Genomic DNA, 22,550 nt, shown 5'->3' with positions numbered 1-22,550 from the left:
CAGCCCTCGCCCCAGCTTGGTGACAAATGGGGCAGAGGCAGGAGAGCAACTGCTGTGTTTATGCATGGGAATGAGTAACTGGGGGTGGCAGGTCCCATCCTGCGTGTCCCTCTGCCCCAGAGATGCTAAGACTCCACTCATCCCACGGCCATGTCATCAGGTCCGACCTCACCTGGCCTGTGGGACTTGTGGGTGCAGAGACAGGCACCGTGGGACCCCCAACTGCTCTGCCCCTCAACCCATCCACCACACACTGCTCATGGAGTGCTGCCTCCAACGTGGAGAGTCCTGGCTGCTGGGACAGAGGGACAGCTTCCTTACGTGACTTGTGCAGTGTCACCCACAAGCTGGAAACTTTTCCCAGGGCTGTGTCCACTAACCCCCATTTGCTCTCCCACAGCTGCTGGCAGGGGGGAAGCAGGGTGTCCCAGGGGAGGGCATCCCCTGACTCACCCCAGGAAAACCTAGGCTGTGAGAAGGCTGAGCGTGGGGGCCCAGAGACACTTTTTTTACAGAGAGTAAATAGTCACAGCATTTAATTGGAGATGGCCCATGACACCAGCTGTGTGTCACCACACTGTCACCGCCTGAGTCATGAACCATGCTGGGGCCAGTGAGGCTGCACAAGGGGGTCATGGGAGATCCAGAGGGATGGGGACAGATGCCAGGCCTGGAGATAGCTGCTCTTCTCCCACATAGAGGGTTCAAGTGGGATCCTCTTATCCCTCTCTCAAAGGTCCCCATCCCCTCATTTCCCTCTGTCTGACCTCTTGGACCTGGGCAGGGGCTTGGGGACAGCACAAAGCTTTTGAAACAAGAGGTAAATTGACCAGCACATGATGGTCCCCCCCTTGCATACTACATGGGACTCAGCACCTGGTGGCAAGCTCTGCTCCAGGCTCCCCCCCCCTTTGTGCCCCACAGGACCCCGGTGGGCTGACACCTTTCCCTGAGGACATGGGAGCGGGATGCCAGAGCAAGCCCAGAGCTGGCGGCCCCTTATCGTGGGAGACAGGAGGCAGCCCTGGGCTGCTCTCAAGTGGTCCCAGCTGATTAGTGACTTCAAGTGCCTATGGAGTTATTCTAAGTCAAGTAGGCGCAAAGGGAGCCGACCTGGGACCTGCGAGACTAGCACCGGGCTTTGCTGGGGCATCCTCCATCACCTCTGCTCCGTGCCAAGCCCTCTGAGGCAGGGAGGTGCCTCCCCTCCCTCCAGCCGCACTCCCTGTCCGTTACTCCTCCTGCAAAATGTTGTTTGCTCCAGCCCAAAGCAAACTGATTTTATCTCTCAACTCCAGTTCCCTTGGCTGTGGTCCATGGTCGATGCCTCCCACGCAGAACTTGTGAAGCCCATTCGGGGACCCGCGCACAGAGCGGGCTGTGTATGCGGCCACATGACATCATGTTTACAGCCTGCAGGGGCCCAAGGACACCCCCTCGCAGCGGCATCACTCCCAGCCCAAGCACGGTGTGCCCTTCCCGTGGCCAGACAGATGGATGTGCGGGGAGCTGGAGGGAGCCACAGCACCGCGCCTGGCTGGAGAGGGGTGGTTTCAGCTTTGCTGCACTGCAGGCCGGTCCCCCCTGCCCTGTTTCCCCTCTGGGCAGTGGAGAGCAGATTCCGTGCTAGCAGCGAGGGTGCACTGCTGCAGCGGCACAAGGTCAGGCCCTGGAGTTGTTGCCCAGAGAGAAAGGCAAGTTTTCACCCCTTGGGATGTGGATGTTCCATACTGTCCCAGGACCGAGCTGGGCCTTTGCTGCTGCTGCATTAAATTAAGAATGTTGGGAAAGAGCAACAATTTCCACAGCCACAAAAGCTCACCAAGGAGGGCTGGGGCCACCCTTTCTCCCATCCGTCCATCCGTCCATCCGTCCATCCATCCACACTTGCATGCAGCCTTCTATCTCACAGCCACCTCCCCACCCACCTACTGTGCACTCGCCCATCCATCCATCGACAAACGCACGCATCACTCTTCCCACCCATCCCCACACGTACCCACCCACCCGTTCAGCTAGCCACCCATCCCTCTGTCCACCCTCCCGTTCACCCCTCCATCCATCCATCACGCTTGTTGATGCCTGCATGATGCCCAACCACCTAACAGCCCTCCTTGTAGGTATGATGTGTGTTCATGCATGTACACACGTGTCTGTGTGGGACATGCTGGCCACGCAAAGCAATGCGGGCAGGGATGTCCTGGGTTGTGTCCGGCCACGGAGCAGGGGCCAGGATCGACAGTTGGGGGGAGGCAGGAGACCTGTCTAATTTAAGAACGGGCCCTGCGGTCGCTGTCAGCACTGGGCGGCTCTGATCTGGGGACAAGTCCTCATCAGCTCTGCTTGCCGCCCGCCAGCCTGACATGAAAGGGCTCTGTGCCCCGATAAGGCCCCAGACACTCGGCCTCAGAGGTGGGCAGTGCTGCAGCTGAGCCTGGGAGACCCCCAAGCAATAATCCCTAGTATGGCTGTCCCCAGATTCATTGTCACCCCAGCAGCACGGGGCTTGTGTGTTTGACTGGTCAGGGAGCTCAGCTCTGGGGGCTGCCCTCTGCTTTGGGCACTGGATCATGCCCTGTGTCACCACCAGCTCCCACTGGTGACACAGCCCCAGGGTGGGCCCCGTCCTCAGTGTCCCACTGGCTGCCACCAGCCCCTCCACCGGCTGTTACTCTGCATCAGAGTCCCCTGGCCGCAAGCGGCCACGAATGGGGACCGTGTTGTTTTAATAAGATCATTCTTCTCCTGCCGTGAGGTCTCAACCCTGGGCTTATGACATCACAGCACGCTGCCATGGAGACACCGGGATGTCACAAACACAGCTCGATGACCTCACTGCAGGAGCAGGAGATGGGGCCATCCTGGGTTTGATCGCCAATGTCCTCGGGAATAAAGGAGGGGAGGGACGCTGGGAAAGTATGTGGCTGCTGAGCGCCAGGGTGTTTGGGTTGGAAATCGTCGTGCTTTCCCCACAGCAGGAAAGGCCTGTTCCTTCCTCCCCCCATCCGCTCCCTCCCAGCGGCCAGAGCCCCCACAGCCTTGTGGCTGTGGGGCAGGGGGCTGGGGGAGTGGGGCACCCCCATCCCTGCCCTTGGGGCCATGCAGTGGGGAGCAAGAACTGGAGCTCAGTCCAGCACTAAGGCACCAGCTTAGGGGCAGAGGGGGCGGTGTCTCCAGGCAGGATGGGGCACTTGAGGGGTGCTTTGTCCCAGGAGCAGAATGGGGACCACTAGGGATGCTCTCGCACAGGGCAGAATGGGTTGGTGTCTGGGGGAGGTGTCCTCTTCCCTAAGGGAATCCCAGCACTGTGCTGCTACATGGGAACATGATTCCCCATCACAGCACCCTGCAGCTGGACCCCAAAGCACTCTTGGCCCTGCCCAGCCACGCAGCAGCTGTCCCTTCCCCAGCCCATAACCAGCAGCATCTCCTGGGGTCCAGCCCCCACTGCCCCATGATCCTTTCCTGCCACAGTCCAGTTCTCCATCCTCTGCACTCAAACCTTGCCACTGTAGAAACCACAGCTGGTTGGGGGGACACCCGTCCCCCTGCCTCTCTGCTGCTCTCCCCCTGCATCCCCCATCATTAATTTCCATCAGTGGCCAAGCAAGGCCAGGGCTGCCCGGGGGTGGCCGAGGAACACGGCGCTTTCCCCTGATAGCAAAAATAAATACATTAAAATTCTTGCAGGAGGCAGAAGAATGTGGGACGGCAGGAAAAAATTGTTTTATAATTTGTAATAACACAAAAGCTTGGGGGGGGGGGGAGTTGAGCTGCGAAAGGCAAGGGAAGGCAAAGACAAAGGATCAGCTACGGCAGAGAAGGTTGCTTCGTGATGGTGGTGGCATCCCTGTTACCCATAGTCCTGGCTCGGTGTCACCACTGTGGCCTTGTGTCCTGAAGGATGTGGCCCTTTGGGTCTTGTTGCAGAAGGGGGGTAAGCAAAATCCTGTGGCTGGGGGAGCAGGCAATCACCCCCTGGATGCTTGAGCAAGTCTCAGCAGCTCTGTGCCTCAGTTTCCTCTTTCCTAAAAGCAGATTTTTATGCAACTGGGAGAAAAGCTGGAAGGCAGGGGCAAACTCTATGCATCCACAGGGCAAACCAGGGGAGCTGGTACAGGCACAAGGGAGGGAGCTCATCTTTGCCCACCCTGCTCCACCAGCCCCTCTTGGGTGGGAAGGGGGGTTTGCAGCAGGACTCAGGTGGTGGAAACCATTCCCATATAAGTGCTGGGGGCATCACACACACCCCTGGCCCCTTCCAGCCTTGCACAGAGCTGGGACATGATAAGGCGAGTCACTGTGCACCAGCCGCACCTGCTCGCCGGGACAGGGCTCCCCCTCCTCCCGCTCCCCTCTTCGGGGCAAAATCAAAGGGATTTTTCTGCCCTTAGGAAATCAGATAAAGGCTTCTCACCTGCCTTGCGCTGCCTTTGCGAGGAGGCCGGGTGCTCACTGGGGGGGGACGGACGGACAGACAACAGGCACTTTCAACACACTGGCAGATGAGCTGTGCATTGCAGCGAGCTGCTGTGGAGCTCTGCCCACAGGGGCTGGGGCCGTGGGCACAGTGTCAGCATGCCCCCAGCCTTGGCAGGGATGTCTCCTCTCCAAAAGCTGCCCGTTGCTAACTTTCTCCCTAGATTCGAGGTGATGGGGATCCTGTAGGGCAGGTAAGATGGAGGCTGGTGGGTGAAAGCAAAAGGCACCGGGGACTGTAGTGCAGCAGCCCAGATGCAATGCCCAGCTCAGAGAAGGTCCCCATGTCCCCGTGCTGCAGCCAGGACAGCTCAGTCCTAGTCACCATGCCAAGGGTGCAGACTGTGAACCCAGTACCCGTGTGGGAGGGTAGGGAAGGAGCAGGTGGGAAACCTCTGGAGGTGGTGGGAGTCTTACCTCCTGCACCCAGGAGGGAAAGAAGAATCGTGTCAAGTCACAGATAAAACCTGAGTCATTCACCATCAAATGCTGCTAGCAAGGGGTGAACATACCTGGGTTAAGGAGAGAAGCTGCTGGTGATGGGGGTAAGAGGAGCAGCGATGGGCAATCCAGGGGCTAGAGATGGACAGGAGATGGGGGGTGGTACCCTCCCAGGAAGCAGGGCAGAGCCTGAATCGCTGCTGGAGGGAGGGGTGAGCTCACCAGCAGTGAGGGTGCTTTGCTTTGCCCATCACTGGTGGCAGAGGCCCCCATTTGTCTCAGGGTAACCCAGTGGGCTGGCTGGGTGCTCAGCAGAGGTGAGTGCAGAGATGGACCAGGACCCCCCATGGCCTGGATACTGCAGGGCTGGGAGCTGCATCCCCAAGCTCTGCTGTGAGTCACGGGCGGTGCAAGAAGAAGCAGAGATCCAGGGCCCTGGACTGAGCCCGGGGAAACTATTCTTAGGGCTGCTCAAGGGGGACAAAATTGGGGTGGCACCTTATGGGCACCAGCTCCTTCTGTCCCCAGCCATCCAGCCCTGGTGTGGACCACCACTACCTCCTCCCAGGCCCCTCAGCTTCCTCCTGCCCCAGGCAGCTCCTACTGCCTGCAGTGATCTGGTGCTGGGGGCTGTCGGGCTGTCTCCCTCCTGGGTCCCAGCTGCACCTGAGATGAGATCACTACAAGCAAGCCGGCTCTCCCTGCACTCTTTTTCCACAGTCTTTGCGCCTGGGGCTTGCTCCCATCATCCATCTGCATGCCCCCCTGCCCCAGGGATGTCTCTATGGCAGAGCTGGAGCCAAATGATGCTTGGTGGGGGTCATTCCTCCAGTGTCCTCAGGCAGGACAGACTGGTCCCGAGGGCAGGCAGGGCCATGGAACCAGGCTTGTGCCAGGTGGACCCAGTCCAGGGGCAGGGGCCAGGCAGGGCTGTGCTGGGGGGCAACACAGGGATGCCAGGTTTGGGCAAGACCATGCCAGGGGTATCAGGGTCGGGCAGGAGAGCAACAAGCAGGTACCAGCGGGAGCCTTGAGGCCGGGTTGGTTTTGTCAGTGCCACACCAGGACCCTGAGTGGAGCCAGGCAGGGCTGTGCCATGTCAGGTCCCCCGGGGCTGTGGGGGACAGGGCTGTGCCAGCCAGACCCCGCTAAAAGGGGTGCACGTCCAAGCGCGGCGCCGGGACGCGGGGCCGGGCGGGCTGCGGCCACCGTCCTGTTGCCGGAGCGTGCCCGTGCCCGTGCCCGTGGCCGTGGCCGTGCCCGCGCCGTGGCCGTGGCTGGGCGCCGGGAGCCGAGCCTGGCACCCAGGAGTCCCCCCGCCTGGCCCGCCCTGTCCGTCCCCCCGGGCTCCGGTTTCCCAGTCGGAGGCAGATGCTTTCGCAGCCCCGTCCCTCCTCCTCCTCCTTCTCCGGAGCAGCCGCCGCGCCGCGCTCCAGCCGCCCGGAGGTGCCTGCCCAGCCCAGCCCCAGCCCAGCCCCGCCGGCCGCGGTGCCCGCCCGCCCCGGCCCGGCGGAGGGAGGCAGCGGGCACCCACCCGCCGGGGCCCCGGCCGGACCCTCGGGCGGAGGCGAGCCCGGCTGCCTGGCTCTCCGCGGGGGGCGCGGAGGGGGCTCGGCGCTCCCCTCAGCCCTGGCAGGATGCTGCCTTCCTCCCGGACCCAGCTGGGGCTCTTCTTCATCCTCCTCTGCCCCGCCAACATCATCGGGCTCTGGTGGTGAGTAGGACATCCCGGGGTGAATGCCGAGGGGGTGCTCAGGGTCCCTCGGTCTTCGGGGGTGGTCCCCCCACGCCAGCTGGGGGACAACAGAGCCCTTACACCCAGGGCACCCCTTGGGTGCGGACTGCTGCTCGCTGGCCAGGCAGATCCACTTGGGGACACCCCCAAACTGTCGGGGATCAGGCACACGAGCGCGTTGAGGACAGCAGGCTGGGGGACCCCCAGGGGTTTGGGGCACCCAGGTCCTGCAGAGAGAGCTGCAACCTGCCTCCCTGCACCCCAAGCCCACAGCTTGGGAGGGTTGTATGCCTGAGGGGTGTGGAAGGGGGGATAGGGGCCTCAAAACCCCTCCAATAAGTCAACTTTAATTAAAAGCCCGAGGGTCCCTACAGTGTCCCCTCCTGAGCAGTGGCCTGGACATGGCGGGGACAAAACCCCTGTTTGTAATGGTGCCTTCATCAAAGGCAGAGACGGTGCCTTGCAGGATACTGGAGGGGGTGGGGGATTCATTACAGGCGCAGAGCTGGGACCCAGCCTTGGAAAGCCCAGGTATCTGTCGAAACATGAACTATTTAAATCTATTAAGAATTTCACCCAGCCTGTCTTTATCCGGTTTTAAGTGCTTAGATTCCAGCTCCCCAGCGTGCCGTCCGGGCTATCATTCATTATCTGAGGCTATTCGTCTCCACATTGTCACACTCTTTTGACCCCTAAAATAAAGCTCTCCATAAGCCTTTCCCCTCCTGGTCCCCTGCCCGCCTGCCAGTGATTTATTCTGTGGCTCCATTACCTTCTCTAGCCCTGGCTCCAGGGGTGAAGGGCGAAAGGGGGGGGCCTTGGTGGGTATAAATGGTGCTGTTACAATCAGTTGTACACCAGCTGAGAGTTTGGCACTGGAGCCCAAGCTCTGTGTTTATTGCCGGGGAAGGGGTTAACACAGGTCTAAGAGGAGTTTGTCTTGTTTTTTTTGCCAGAGGAAGGGAGAGCAAGGTAGGGGGAGCCCTGGCTGGGACAGGGTTCAGGGGGCTGCTCCCTGCCACCACCTCGGGGTACCTGTGCCAGCTTGGGGCGCAGTCCCTCTTGCTGCCCAAAAGCTGCTCATTTTCGCTGGCTAATTCTCAGACTGCTGCCCTGCACACATGGCTGTCCCTTCAGCTCTCCCTGCTTCCTCTGCCCCACCCTCATCAACACCTGCCCAGCAGGCCCTCACTCCCAAGCTTCTGGGGACATGGGTGCCATCCTGCCCATGGCTGGAGCAGGCAGGGGTGAAGTGGGAACTCACTTTGTCTTCAGTTTGGGGGCAGGCAGATGACACCAACAAGGGCAGGGTGCTGGAGTACCGCTGCCCCCTCCCTGGCTGCTCGGAGCTATGTCTCACCACTGAGCCTGGGCCGTGCGTGTGCTGGCAGTGCCGGCTTGGGGGAGATTAGCAGGATTTGGCAGAGGAGGGCAAGGGGTCAAACTTGTTTTTTCTTCTCTTAAAAAAGAAGAAAAGGAACCTTTAATTTAAGAATAATAACCCAGTTGCACACAGCATGGCCATATACACCAGGCATCAGAGTGGCAGCAGAGGGATCACCAGCAGACACTCTGCTTTGCTCTGGAGCCTGGAGCCAGTGAGCCAGGAGGAGGTGATGTGTGGATGAGGCCACCAGCACCATCAAACAAACATGCTGGGCTTCCTGGGATGGAGCACTGGAGCAGCCAGCTGATTCACAAGCTGCTTCCCCCAGAGCCTGGGATCTCTGGCCCCCGGGGCTGAGATCATCCCTCATTTCCAGGGAGCTGTTTCCACGCGGGGGAGAGAGGTCTGGGTGCTGCCTGGCCCTTTGAGCCAGCTCAAGACAGGCATCTTCCCACGTGCCTGCTCCCAGTATCCATCCCCTCTCCCAGGTCTTGGTAGCACTGATGTCTGTGAGTTTTGCTTTTGGTGAGGATGGGTTCAGGGGTGCAGCCATGTGTTGTGCCAGGGCTCCTGGAAGCCCCAGGCCTGGTGGGATTAGTAGAGCTGTTCCTTGTCCCTGTCACTGATATATAGGGACTTCAGTGTCATGCTTTCACCCATGAACCTCTGGGCACCTGTGGGTGCTCAGCTGAGGGCGCATGTTTCCCTGAGCAGGAAAGGAAGGTCTATACTGCCTCCCCTGTCCCACCCCTGGGTGCATTGGCTGTGCAGTGCAGAGGGACACAGGGACTGCCTGTTTGAGGCATTTTTTTCCCACACTGGCAACAAACTGATTTGTGAGAGTGACATGGCGGGGTGACGTGGGGCTGGGTCCCCAGCCCAAGCACACAGCTGGGCTGGGCCACTCGTGGGCAGTAACTGTACTCATTAGGATCCTGGCAGACAGCTGTATCTACAGAGAAAGGTTCATGTGTGATGTACAAGCAGTGACATCATGCTGAGGACATCATAGCCTGAGAAAGAGCATCCTCACTGTGGTAGGATGTCCCCAGAGGGCTCACTGAAGATACAGTCACCCTTGTCCTATACCCCCTGTGCCTCTGTGTCTAAGAAGAGGCAGAATGATGGGCAGACACACCTTTCCATGACAGAGGGGAGCAGGCTGTGGTCAGTGCTGATGGGAAGATGTGTCATTCAGATGCTGCCAGTCCCTTGGTTAGTGCCAGGCTGCAGGGAAGAGGCTCCCCTTGCTCCCACCAGCTCTGTAAAATACCTTTCTTCCTCCTCCCCTCATCTTTTCATGTTTCTTATCTGGGCCCTTGTGCAACAGTGATTCCTCCCTGAGCAGGACAGATAGGGACTGCCTGGGGCTCCTAGGATGGCCCGGAGAGTGCAGGGATACAGGGCAGGCAAACCTGGTGTCTCAGGAGCTCTGGGCAGGTTCAGGACAGGATTTCAACTGAGCTGGTTTGTGGTTGAGCTGTGCTCGCAGGGATGGAGGCACTGCGGAGATGGGAGTGAGCAAAGGTGGGCTTCCCCAGTGCCCCAGTGTCTGTCAGCTTTCTATGGGCACGACTGAGAGCAATCAGGAGGTGGAAGAGAGAGCAAGGGTTTAAACCATCCCAGGTGAGACGTGCTCCACTCCAGCTGTGAGTCTGAGGGGGATGTCTGCCCTGTGTCCCCTTCCCATGCGTGCATGTGGGCAGTGCATCTCTAGGTTTTCATGGGGCCCCTTCAGAGGAGCTCAGGGGAAGACCTATCTGCCAGCACCCATGGCTGCACCCTTGCTTGAAGGGGTCCCAGGCTTGTGCCCCCCAAAGCCACACCTTCTCCACTGCTTCCCTGACCAGCACCCACACTGCGCAGAGCCTGTAAGGGCAGGCTGCCGGGCTGTGGGCCCTGCCTGCGTGCCTTGGGGTGAGCATCATGAGTCACCCCCCGGGCTTGCTGACCAGCAGCCCACGGCCCCCCACAGCGCCCAGTAGACAGGGCTGCCCAGCCATCCCAGGCATGCCCTCACCCCCGGAGCAGTGTACAGCAAAGCACCTCCCAGTGTGGGAGCTCCTTCCCGGTGCCACCTCCTTGTGCCCCTTCTAGGGCAGCCACTGACCCGTGGGGTTTTTCAAAGGGAAAATGTTTCCCTTGCAGTCTTTGGGATGGTACTGGTTCCAGAATTGGGCTACTTGTGTCCTCTGCTGAAGACAACTGAGCTTTCCTCCATGCTATCCCTCATCTCTGCTCCTGGTCACTTCCACTCTCCCCCAGTGACACCCAGGCTGCCCAGCCCTGCCCTACACATGCCCCAGGCTGGAGGGCTCGGTTGGCATTTGCATCAGAGGCTTGACCCCTTCAAATCCCCCTCATGCAGGAGGGTGCTGGGCAGAACTGGGCATACCTCCATACTTGCTCAGGATGTGCAGGGTCCTGCCATCGCATGTGGCCCCACATTTGGGCATATGCTAACCCAGACCTCGTGCTACCCTAGCTCCAGCCTCCACCATCACCCAGAGAAAGGACGCGGTGACCACGGGTGGGTGGACCCCTTTCTTCTCGCTCCAGCCCTTCCAGGGCTTGGACACGGCTTTGGGACTGCCACCTCTGTGGTCACATTCTCCCTCCATCCCCTCCCAGTACCTGCAGCACAAGCTTGGACAGCTCCTGGCCACGAGCGCCTGGCCTCGGTGTGACCCTGCAGCCAGCAGATCCGTGGGCTGATGCCATGCCACGCCAAAGCCTCTTTCCTTTGGGCAGTTTCCCAGCTGTTTGCATGTGGTCCTTGCCGAGGAGGTACGAGGAGGAGGGCAGGGAACAGGCTCCCACTGCATTTTCTTCTCCCTGGGTGCCCCCAGTGCTGTTCAGCAGCCAAGCCCCAGCTGTGCCCCCAAGGGCAGTGACTTGCTGCTTACTCACCCCCCCCTCCATGCGCCTCCTGCTCTGCTTTCCGTGCCTGGCTGCCCTGGTTAGTGGCAGCACCCACGCATTGCCCCCAGTGAGGGGCCGGGTACCCGCTGTGTGCTTGCGTGGGTTGAAGGGAAAGCTCAAGGGTGAAAATTCATGTCGTCCCCACTCCTTGCCCTGTTTGCACAGCTTGGAAAGAGGTGGGCTCCGATCGGGTCCAATTTCATTGCAGGGCTGTCACTGAGTGTGACACCGTTAGGTGGGATGCGGGGTGACCTGTCTTCCCAGGGATGGAGCTCAGCTTTCCAGGGCTGGAATCCTGTGGCTCTCACCTCTCCAAGCAGGTGGAGAAGTGCCTGTGGGCTCCAAGTGGTGGGCTGCATACCCTGGCAACCTGTATCCCTCTCCTGAAGGCATCCAGGGTCTAGAACGCAGACCTGGATGCAAGACAAGCCATGCCCTTGCTACCTACCCCACAGCAGGGTCCTTTTGCCGCATGGGAATGCCCAGGCAGCAGTACTCAATGGGTACAGACCTGGCTAGTGCCACATGGAGCTGGCATGGCACAACTGTCATTCTCCCTCAGGGTTTCAGGGCTGTCAGGACCAAAGGAGACATTTTTCCACCCAAAATGCATGTGCCATTTTGCTAAGTCTGACCATCCTTTTCCTCGCCCCATGGCTCTGCAGCCCCTCTCCATCAGCTCCCGGCAAACTGGGAACCCACGGGCTCCCCTCAATCATGGTCTTCTGGCAGGCACCAGGAGAAGCCCTACTCCATATCATACCCATGTCCAAGAGGAAGCTGGTGACTTGTGCTCCTTGGTCTACGATTTTGGCTGGGAACAAGACAGGGACATACTGGAAGCTCTGTGACCCTAATCTGGGCTGGAAAATCTGGTGATCATGGCTCTTAGGAGCCCATGGCTCTGTTGCAGTGAGGACAGCATCCAGAGCACAGGGGTTGCATCAGAAGCCTCGGTGACTCCTGTTTCCTGTGCGTCACTGGGACGGGGCTCAGGCTGCGGCTATGGCAGACAAAGGGGTGACAGCAGTGGGTTGCAGCTCCTCTTCTGTGCCTCAGTTTCCTCTTTCAGCAATGGAGTTTGTTTACCTTACACAGGGGTGCTGGGAATCAGGTGGGAAAGCAGGGCTCATTGTCCTGGCTCCTTTCAGGGTGAGGCAGCAGCCACCCGGCGGCAGTTTCGGCAGCAGGCAAAGGGCACTGGGGGCAGGTGGGAGGGATGCTGCTGAGGCGCTGAGCCCGGCTGGGGGCTGCCAGGCAGGAGGTGCCGGGGGTCCGGTGTGCCCCAGGCAGGTTATGGGGAGCTGGGCTGGCGACCTGGTTCCTTCACCAGGGCAGGGGGAGGAGTGCCCGGCAGCAGAGGTGGGGTACCTTAATTGTAGATGCGGGAGGCCTTGGAGCAGGACAAGCTCAGGCAGATCTAGGCCCTGCGCCGGAGCCCTTGCCAAAGCGGTAGCAGTTTGGCAGCATTTTTCTTGCCCTTGTCTCCCCCCTGCCCCCCCGCCCCAAACCCTCCAAAGGAAAACAGCTTTTGGGCTCCCAGAAGCCTCCCCGCGCCAGAAAGCAGAGCCCAGCGGAAATTAATGTTGCACTGGACTTAGGCAGCCCACCCCATGCCTCGCCAGCGTGACTGGTGAGCTCCTGTGCGCTGCCGCTGGCCCCGCCGCTACCCGGGCCATGGGTGGGGACCCCTGCGGTGCCGGCGAGCCACCCGCCGCCCCCCAGCCCTGCGGGGCTGCGCTCTTCTTCCCGGCCTGATCTGGTGGGCCGGGGTGAGCCGCAGTTCAGCATTTGATCTGACGGCCCCGGGGGGCTGGCGCATCGTTTTTATATGAGTACAAAGAGTCGTCTCTTAATGAAAGTCCTGTCCCGGCTCCCCTTCTTCCCCACCCCACCAGAGCAGGCGGCCAAACCTCCGCCATCCTGTTGAGGATGTCAGGAGCCCACAGTCCCCAAGGAGGGTGTGCTGGAAGCCTGGCATGGAGGCTTGAATCCTCATGTGTGTGGTCATCGTGGGACAGGACCGGCCAGGCTTGCTGGTGACTTTCCATGTGGGCCTTAATGTCCCCATCGATGGGGGACCTGCACCAACCCAGCCACAGTCCTGCTATGCCTCCCCAGCTACCCCATCCCTTTGCAGAGGTGCCCGTGCCTCACGCAGCAAATGGAAACCAAGCTGTGGGGAGAAAAGGGAGATGGGTGCTCTCCAGCAGTGGTGTGGGCTTGCCTCAGTTTCCCTGCTGGAGGTCACCTTCACAGCCTGTGCCTCTCAGTTGAGCTGTTTAACCCTTTAAACCTCCAGCCAAAACATAAAGGTTCCTTTTCCAGGCTGTGTGAGAGGGCACATCCTCCCCAAACCCAGCTGGGGACGAGATGCAGGAAGCTTGGGAGCCTGATGTGGGGCAGGGGGATCCTGGCAGGACCTTGAGCTTCAAACAAGGGGCTTAGAGGGGGTTTGCAGCTGGGGCAGGATGGCAAAGTGAAGTCCTGCAGCCTGGTGTCTTGAACACAGACCCCCAGCTGTGCAAGAACGAAAAGGAAACCCAGAACATAGTTAAACAACGAGAATCAGCTTGTGATTTTTGAGCCCCTGGGACTTGGCCAGACTATAAAGGTCTGGGTTTGGAAGCTGCAGCACAGCTGGTGCTCCCCAGTGAGTGGGGCTGCTGGTAGCACAGGCTGCCTGGGTGCTGCTCCCCAGGGGACCCCAGGGGATGTGGTTTCACGTTTTTTGGACATTCCAAAATACTGGGGGATTCTGAGTCCAGCCCTGGGGTCCTGTGGGCATCCACAGCCAGGAAAATAATGCTATTGAGCAGGACGAGCTCTGAGCCCGCAGGAGCAGCGTTAGAGGTGTGGGGGAGCTGGGTGGGGCCGTGTTTGGGGTGTGCTAAATTCTGGTGGTCCGTGGCTGCGCAGTCTCCATGCCACAGGACCAGCAGTGTGGCATGCCTGCCCACTGTGGCTCTGGTGTTGCCCACGGCAGAGCTGGAGCATTGCCCTCGCCAGCACAGGGCATGGCACTGGCAGGCTGTGCAGCTGCATGAGCCGTGCCGTGGAGGGCACTCCAGGCAAAATGTGTGGGGAAAGTACAGGAGTTTCTGTAGCCAGCGGCATGCTGGGGAGCACAGCGTCATGCTCAGACTCTGCCTCCCAGCCCAGCCAGGCACCTCGCTCCAGCTGTGCTGGCAAGGAGGAGCTGCTTCTGACAAGGGCCCAGCTGAGACTTGCCCTCCTGTGCTGGCACCAACAGGGTTGGCAATGCCACCTGCATCCCTCCCTCGCGCGCTCGTGCCCGCCTGCGGCTCTCTTCCCCCAGGGCCAGTGCCTGGGTAGGGGGAGGCAAGCAAGGGAGCCTGGCCAACAGCCAAGCGGTTTTATCACTGGCAAGGCCACTCAGCTTGTCTCCCACGGGTAAAGCAGCGAGCTCCCCAGAGAGGGGGAGGCACACCAAGGGTGCTGGCTGGGCTCCCTGCTGTGCCCGTGGGGCTCCGGGAGCTACAGCTGCGCCAGGCATTGGTCACACCATGATGCCAGGGCTGTGCTGGGTCAGCACCAGACTCAAAGAGCAGGTGCTGAGCAGCACAGCATCTCTGCCACCTCCCACTGGGGACACTGCCATGACCCCCAGGGATGTCCCCAAAGGCTTTGGGTGTGGAGTGGCATGGGCTAGCATCTTCCCACAGTTGGGGGTCTCTCCCATTCCCCAACTGGCTGGGCAGGGCAAGATATCCCCTGGGTGCTGGCACGCAGATGCCACCCATACCTTTTGTCCTGCCTTCCCTACATACCTCTCCCTGTCCCCTTGTCACCTAGGCTCAGTGCTGAGCCGGCACTGTCCCACAGCCACGCTCTGTCCCTGGGAGCAGGTCTGGCCATGCTCCATCCCCACCCTCGTTCCCCCTGGGCTCGGGTGCTGGTTTTGCTCTGCTCGCTGTCCCCTCCTGCAGGGCAGTGGGGAGCCCCCTGGTCATGGACCCCAACAGCATCTGCCGCAAGACGAAGCGGCTGGCAGGGAAGCAGGCGGAGCTGTGCCAGCTGGAGCCAGAGATCGTGCAGGAGGTGGCTAAGGGCACCAAGCTGGGAGTCCGGGAGTGCCAGTACCAATTCCGCTTCCGTCGCTGGAACTGCACCAGCCACAGCAAGTACTTCGGCAAGATCCTGCAGCAGGGTAAGGCCAGCGCTTCCTCGGCCTCCCATCTCCCAAAAAGCCTCCAGCCACCCGGTCAAGCACCTCCCCGGGACCCCTGGAGCAGAGTCTGGGCGTGCAAACCTGTGAGTCTGTGTGTGTAGGGGGTTGCTCAGTGCTCCCCGGTGCAGTCAGGCTGAGGTTTTACTGCTGGGACATGTCTCCCGGTGTTGTAATGAAGCAATTACCGATGCTCCCAGACAGCGCGGGGCTTCACAAAGCCCAAGAATGCACCCTCGTCTGGCAGTGATTTACTGCTCCCTCGGGACCCCGGGGTGTGCTGGGGGAAGGGGCCCGGGTGGGATGCAGTATGCAGCCACTGGGAGCTGCCCCTCGCCCCATGGGTGCCCTGCAGATCCCTCCTCCTGGCCTTACAGGGGGCAGAAGAGAGGAATGCTTGCTCCCATCCTTGCATCCCTGGGTGGGCACCCTGATGTCACCCCGAGAGACAGGGGCAGGGTGACAGGGAGGGATGGGCACGTCCCAGCCAGGTGGCTACAACGGTCCAAGCACAGCCCAGCTGCATCAAAGCCAGAGCAGGAGCAGAGCAAGGGAGCACCTGTGAGTCTGTAAGAGACAGGAAAGCCCTGCCATACTCCTCGGGGAGAGAGGCTGGGAGGTGGATGGGGAAGGGGGGATACTTGAAGCACCTTGGGCTGGTAGGGCCAGTTAATGGATGGTGAGTTTAGTCTTGCCCTTTTTCCCATGTTGGTCCCTGTGCCGGGGCAGATGAAGATGCTGAAGCAAGCCCTGGTCTCCTCAGCCATCACATCTCCTGCTGGTGCATCTGCTGGGCCAAGGCAGAGTGGGTATGCCCTTGGGCCTTGCAGGGAGGTCAGGGTGGCCTCCATGGGGACATTGGCAAGAGCAGAGTTCCCAGGGTACTCAGCAGCTGCAGGTACCAGTGAGGGCAGAGCTGGGGCCCCAAGGGAGACATGGGCCCATGACAGAAGGGCAGGCTTATTTAAGATGCTGATTTGTAAGTGTGGGTTCCCCCAGTGCAGGAAGGTGTATTCAGTTGAAGGGCAGAGAGCCAAGGCACATGAGGGACACTCCTGCCTCTGGAGTCACCTATTTTCACACCAACCTGACAGCAAAGCAGGTGGGATCTGTGCCAGGCAGGGCTCCAGGCTGTAAGTGGGGTGGTGCCAGCATGCCAGGGCCAGACCAGTGGTGTGTGGGTGATGCTGGCAGATAAACTGTCAGGTACCCAGGGTCGGCTTGGGTTGGAGGAGACACAAACACATCCTGCATGGGGATACCAAAGGAGCCACCATGCTGTTTGACCCAGCCTCGTTGCTGGGGTGGTGGGGATGACCAATGTCATCTGAGGTCCTCAAACCTGAGGACAGTGGTGAGTTTGGGGGCCTCTGGCACTCTGAGGACATGGGACATGCCAGCTAGAGGCATGGAGGTCCCCAGGGCTGCATCATGGGTGCCAAAAGAAGAGAGCTTGCCCTGCACTAAAAGATGCCAGCAGGCACCATCCTCTCTGTAAGCCTGTGGGGACTGCATAAATGATCCCAGCATTTCTGAAGTTCCCAGCTGCCATCAGATAGGCACCTCCCATCCAACAGCCTCCTCTTTCCAAGGATGCTGCAGTGGGCTCTGGTTCCTGGCCATGCCCTCCCCGCTGCAGTTGTGGCCACCCCCCCTTCCCTCTCTGCTGCCTGGTGCCAGGCATGGCATGCCAGGGCAGGCTGGCTTGGGGGCAGCCACGTGTCTGGAGGAGCTGTCAGAGGAGCAGCATCCCCCGGGGGCCCTGGCTGGCAGGGTGGCATGGGGACCTCTGCCAGCGGCGGGCTGCTTGCCGAGGGTTCTGCCAGCCCCAGGCAGGAGCAGGTGGGTGGTCGTGTGCGTTGGGGGGGCAGGAGGGCCAGGGCAGGGAAAATCTGTCCCGAGGGTGGCACTTCTGGAAAGGCACTGGTGTGCCCAGTTCCTACCAACGTCGGTGGGAATCAGGTGCTGCATGGGCTTGTGGAGGAGCCACTCGTGGAGCTGGTGCCCGGGAACCCCTCTTTGCACATTCTCCCCAAGCCAAAGTGCTAGAGACAGAGGGATGGGGCACCCCCCAAAACACACCTTTCCCATCCATCCCCATGCCCCAGGCACCTGCTGTGTGTCACCACCTTGGGCTAGCCCTGCCCTGGCATTTGGGTGGGCAGGGGTCCACCTGGCACAGGGCAGAGAGAGTGCGGGAGCCCCCTGAGCAAGGCGCCGCACCCCCTGCTGCCAGAATCCCCCGCTGGCTGTGGCTGTGAGCGGCAGGTCCGGGCAGGGGAAAGATGCTTGGAATTTGTGTCCCGGAGCAGAGAGAGACAGGAGCAAATACTAATAATAAATAATCCTGCAGGGTGGAGGCTGTGCTGGTGGAGGGAGGGGGGCAGGCAGTGCCCCGTGGCAAAGTGGGTATGGCGGGAGAGAGGGCAGCACAGCTTCATCTCTGCCACCCTGCAGAGGGGTGAGCGGCACCCATAGCGTCCCTTGCAGCACTTCTTCCCAGGTGCCAGTTTGCAGCTGGGCATGGGGGTTTCACTGCTTGGAGGTACATTGCAGGGTAGTGTGAAGAAGCTGTGGGTACCACCTTGTCACTCAGGACCTCCCCCCCCTGCTCTCCAAGCTCCCCTCTTTCCTCCAGGACCCTACAGCTGGGGTGGAGGAACACTGGCAGGGCCTGGCCATCCCCCAAATTATGCATATCTGCTTGCAAGAGACAGCTCTTGCCCCAGGCAGCCTGATCCAGGGAGGGTGCATCAACCAGGGAATGGCACCAAGCACAGGCAAAGGGGGAGAATGAGCAGTCTGAGTCCTCATGGGATGTCGTCAGGGGGATGCCTTGCTTGCAGAGTCTTTGCCAGAGCTGATGCTGCATCCTGGCCCTGTCTGTTCTCCTGCAGATATCCGGGAGACAGCCTTCGTGTATGCCATCACGGCAGCTGGGGTGAGCCATGCCATCACACAGGCCTGCAGCATGGGTGAGCTGCTGCAGTGCGGCTGTGAGCTGACGCGGAGCCGGGCTCCCCCCTCGCCCACGGTGGGTCCGGGCATGGAGGGCACAGCCTGGGAGTGGGGGGGCTGCGGGGACGACGTGCAGTTCGGCTATGAGAAATCCCAGCAGTTCATGGATGCCAAGAGCAAGAAAGGCAAAAATGACATCCGAGCTCTTATCGACCTGCACAACAACGAAGCTGGCCGCTTGGTAAGGCCCCTGCGCGCCCTGCCCTCTGCAAGAATCATCCCCATGTGCCCCTACCCAGCTCAGCCCTCCACTTTCATCTCCCACAAGCCATGTAACTGCACCAATTCTGAGTGAAATATGAATCAAATATCTTCCAGTAGCCCTTTGCAGGTGCTTTGGAACCCCCCCTGTGCCCCACCCCAGCACCCTCCCCTGGGCCAGGGCAGCACCAAGAGGCAGGGTTTTGGCTGGGGGTGCTGGGCAGGAAGGTGGGGGACTGAGGGCTGAGTATCGCTGTCTCTTCCCCAGGCGGTGCGCAGCTACATGAGGACAGAGTGCAAATGCCACGGGCTGTCGGGCTCCTGCACCCTGCGGACCTGCTGGCGGAAGATGCCCCATTTCCGTGAGGTGGGGGACCGCCTGCTCGAGCGCTTCAATGGGGCTTTCAAGGTGATGGGAGGCAATGATGGGAAAACCCTCATCCCTGTGGGCGACAACATCAAGCCTCCTGACAAGCAGGACCTCATCTACTCGGCTGACTCGCCCGATTTCTGCTCAGCTAACCGTAAGACAGGCTCACTGGGCACCCGGGGCCGCATCTGCAACAGCACAGCCATGGACACGAGCGGGTGCGACCTGCTGTGCTGTGGACGAGGCCACCGGGACGAGACAGTGGTGCTGGAGGAGAACTGCCTTTGCCGCTTCCACTGGTGCTGCGTGGTGCAGTGTCGCAAGTGCTCTGTCCGTCAGGAGCTCAGCCTCTGCGTCTGACAGCCTGGGGTCAGGCGAGGACAATCTGTGGGGCCACCCCCAGGCTCACGCTGCTGCCCCACCGGGACAGAGACAGGCTGAGCCAGTGGCAGGGACAGTGTGGGTGAGCCCAGCTCTGCGTCCTGGGAAGCCCCAGCTTCCCCAAGGGACAGCGTGGGGCTGCCTGACATCCCCACAGGCCCCGAGGTGGGGGCTGCGGGCACAGAGCTTCCACTAATAAAGCTATTTAAAGCTATTTGAAGCTGGTGTGCCACACAGCTTCCTGGGGAGGTCTGGGAAGCACTGACTGCGGTACCAGGACAGGGCCAACTGAAAAGCTGTCCAGCCCTGGCCATGAGTCCCCATCAGCCAGACTCCCTCCAGCCTCCCATTCCTGCTGGCCGTGCTGGGACACATGGTCATTTTTTATCCACTCTCTTCTTTTCTCTGTGGTTGTGGAGCCAGGAGATGAGTGTAGATGAGGGCGAGCCCTCTCCTTCCCTGCTCTGCAGCCCTCAGGCGTGGTGGATGCTCTACTCCCATCATCCATGGCCACCATCAGTTGGAGATGTTAGTTTGTATCCCAACACCACCTGACCTGGGATGTTTGTGGTGACCTGCAGTCCATGGTCCCTCCGCTTACACCTCATGCAAGAGATATGGCTAGCTGCCCTGACACTGTGGTGATGGGCTATGAGTGTCCTGAAGGTATCTTCTATACTTTTCACTCCATCTTCAGCCACCATTGCTGCAGTCCGTACTGTAAGGTCTGGCATGGAGAAGCCCTGTGGGTGCTGACACTGTTGGCTTGGTGGCATGCAAGGCATTCGCTTGGCATGCCATGGTCCACGTGCAGCCTCACCTGGCTGGCAAGGCGCCAGGCATGTCTTGGTAACCTGATCAGCCTGTGCCCATTGTGGGCAAACACACAGTGAGGAGCAGCCTGCCTGGCTGCCCAGCAGGGCAGACTGCCATCCCTCTTCTCCAGAGGTACCAGGGGTCTCTCCCAGGCTGCAAGGTGCCCGTAGAAATTGTTTTCTCCAGCCTTATGCAGCATGGGGGTTTAGGTAACTGAAGAAGGGAACATGTATGTTTGGTGCCTGCTTGGTTGGCAATGCCACACTGGGCAGAGGAGCTCTTATGGAATGTCAGCAGACCCAGCGCCTGGGCTGAGAGGTTCACACTCCTGTGCCTGCCCTCCACACTGTAGCAATGCAGGGCATGGGAATTTTGCCCATCCTCCCCTGCCAAAGGGCTACCAGGGCTCTCAATCGAGGTGGGCAATGCCCTGCATGCTGGGTACTGCCAGGCAGGGCAGGAGCAGAGCTTGCAGTGCTGGGCATGCTACAAGGCAAGGGTAGCTGCAGTGGCGTGTTAGTGATGCCCACCAGCAGGATCGTCCTCGCTTGCCCCAGGCACCCACTGAACCATTAACTCAGGCCAGCAAGTGCTGGGGTGGGAGCATCTGAATCTGTCAGCTACAGCTCTGCAGCTGGAAATTCCCTCTTGGCTTGCCCACAGCAGCACCGGGAGAGGGGAGGCACATGGGGCTCCTGGGAACTTCCAGCCACACACCCACCCATGGGAATGCATGGGTGGGTGTGAGCAGGGCTGGGCAGGTGCAGGTGAAGGTACCCGTGCATGCAAGCAGGCTGATGTCCATGTATGTGCATGCACAGGTAACAGGTCTACCTGTGTTCATGGCCATATGTGTGCATGTGAGCTTGTGTGCATATCAATCAGTGTGCGTGTGAGCCCCTCATGGGTGTACAAACTGTTTTGCATGTCTGCATATAAGTCGATGAATACACAGCAAATTGTCAGCACGTTTGTGGCAGTGATACTGTCCTTGTGTGTGCCTGTGTGTGAGCATGCTTGTTTGCACATGTCTTACTGTGTTTCTGCAGGTGTGTCTGGGACAGAGAGGACATGCATGGAGGCAGGAGGGCCCTGCAGGATGGGAGCTGCGAAGATGCAGGGTCTGTGTGCTGGGAGTTGTGGGGAGCCATTTCATAGGCTGAGCTGGTCCCTTTGAATTATAAACACCAGGGCACACTGCAAGCCCTGGGCTGCACATCAGGGGAGCTCAGTCCAAGCAGGTCCTGTGAAACTTTGGGTCACCCCTGCTCTCTCCCAGAGCCATCCCAGGCTGAGGCCGGTTATGGTGAGGGATTCTGAATTTTTCTGTGGCGTCAGAATCCTAGCTCTGACTTTCAGCAAGTTCCTTTTCTGGAGCGTGCCTCAGTTTCCCCACAATGAGCTACTTTCATACTCCTTAGTGCATGGACGTGGCTCTGGAGGTCTGGATCATGGATAAACCCTAGGGAAGATGGGTAGTTCTTTTGAGTAACGGATCTGACCACTGTCCTCTCTGACATTGTCCCAAATCACAGCTTCTGAAAGCTGGACACTACAAAAGCCAAAAATGTGGAGGGGGATGAAGATGGAAAATGGAGCTAGTGCAGGGGCAAGAGGTTCTTATCTGGGGAGAGGCAAGTGGCTACTGATTGTGGGGTGACTGGTTTGCACCCCCAGGATATCTCATCACTTGGTCCACGTGTCTTGTGCCCTGCCCAACTGGGTTAGCTCTTGTGGGGGCTGCCAACTCCCTACCAGTGCTCCCTGCTGTCCCTGAGCTGAAAGAGCCAAATTCATTCCCTTGGTAGCCAGGAGAGGTCCTGACATAGGCAGGTGGTGCTGGTAGCCAGGCAGGGGCTGGGCTTGTCACAGTGGTCTGGAGAAGGCTGAACAGCTAGCAGAGTCCCCTACCAATGTCCCAGCTCCTCAGACACCTAGTAGCCACCTCCCAGCTCCCCAGACTTTCAGGAGCACCCCAAGAGCTCCCTATCCATTAGGACCCCACCCCAGACTCCTAGAAGCACCTCAGCAGTCCCTAGGGGCCTCTCATCCCTTTAGTAACTCCCCAGGTCCCCAGAAAAGTCCTAGGAGCTCCCCAGATTTCTAGAATTCCCCCAGCTCTCCAGACCCCTGGGAGCCCTCTGAACCCCCGCTCAAGACCCCGCAGCTCCCAGCCCCGGGGGCGCAGCATCCGCGCCGTCGCCGTGGCAACCCGGGATGCGGAGCAAGGCGGCCGGCGCGGCGCCGACCGGCCGCCAGGGGGAGCTGCGGCACGGCACGGCACGGCACGGCACGGCACGGCACGGCGGGGGTGTCCCGGGGGAGGGGGGGGGGCGGGGGGCATGGGGAGTGTGCAGGGGCGATGGAGTGTGCATGGGGAACATGAGAAGTGAGCATGTGGTGTGTATGGGGGCATGGGGGAGGTGTGTGTATGGGGGGCATGAGGGAGTGCGTGGCGGGGGGGCGTACGGGGCTGTGCATGGGGATGTCCGGGGAGGTGGCGCGGTGGGTGTGTAGGAGGGCTTGGAGTGGGAATGTATTGGTGTGCACGGGGGAATGTGCGTGGGGCCGCATGAACGGGGGTGTGCGTGGGAGCTGGTGGAGGCTCACA

General features: G+C 60.1%; 1 protein-coding gene across 4 annotated transcripts; it reads left to right on the top strand.

The window, feature by feature from the left end:
• The first annotated feature begins 6,000 nt into the window (after positions 1–6,000).
• WNT6 (Wnt family member 6) lies at positions 6,001–19,337 on the top strand. 4 transcript variants are annotated; one of them, XM_080397896.1, is made up of 4 exons: positions 6,001–6,634; positions 14,915–15,135; positions 18,051–18,352; positions 18,641–19,337. In XM_080397896.1, exons 1-4 carry the CDS (start codon positions 6,558–6,560, stop codon positions 19,100–19,102), a joined length of 1,062 nt encoding a protein of 353 aa, XP_080254022.1. In that variant the 5' UTR covers positions 6,001–6,557; the 3' UTR covers positions 19,103–19,337. The 4 variants fall into 4 exon arrangements, with proteins under 4 accessions (XP_080254022.1, XP_080254024.1, XP_080254023.1 ...); XM_080397897.1 differs by having other exon boundaries at positions 6,562–6,634; positions 14,920–15,135; XM_080397898.1 differs by having other exon boundaries at positions 6,202–6,634; positions 14,920–15,135; positions 18,051–18,733.
• The last annotated feature ends 3,213 nt before the right edge of the window (positions 19,338–22,550 follow it).

The sequence above is a fragment of the Falco punctatus genome (assembly GCF_963210335.1).
Source record: "Falco punctatus genome assembly, chromosome: 8".
Taxonomy (NCBI): domain Eukaryota; kingdom Metazoa; phylum Chordata; class Aves; order Falconiformes; family Falconidae; genus Falco; species Falco punctatus.
The sequence above is the reverse complement of the archived record's forward strand: the minus strand, read 5'-3'. Positions and strand labels throughout refer to the sequence as shown.

Coding starts and splice junctions, on each gene's coding strand:
- WNT6 (XM_080397896.1), top strand. CDS start 6,558: ATGCTGCCTTCCTCCCGGACCCAGCTGGGGCTCTTCTTCATCCTCCTC. Junction 15,136..18,050: donor CGGCAAGATCCTGCAGCAGG/GTAAGGCCAGCG, acceptor GTTCTCCTGCAG/ATATCCGGGAGACAGCCTTC. Junction 18,353..18,640: donor ACAACGAAGCTGGCCGCTTG/GTAAGGCCCCTG, acceptor TCTCTTCCCCAG/GCGGTGCGCAGCTACATGAG.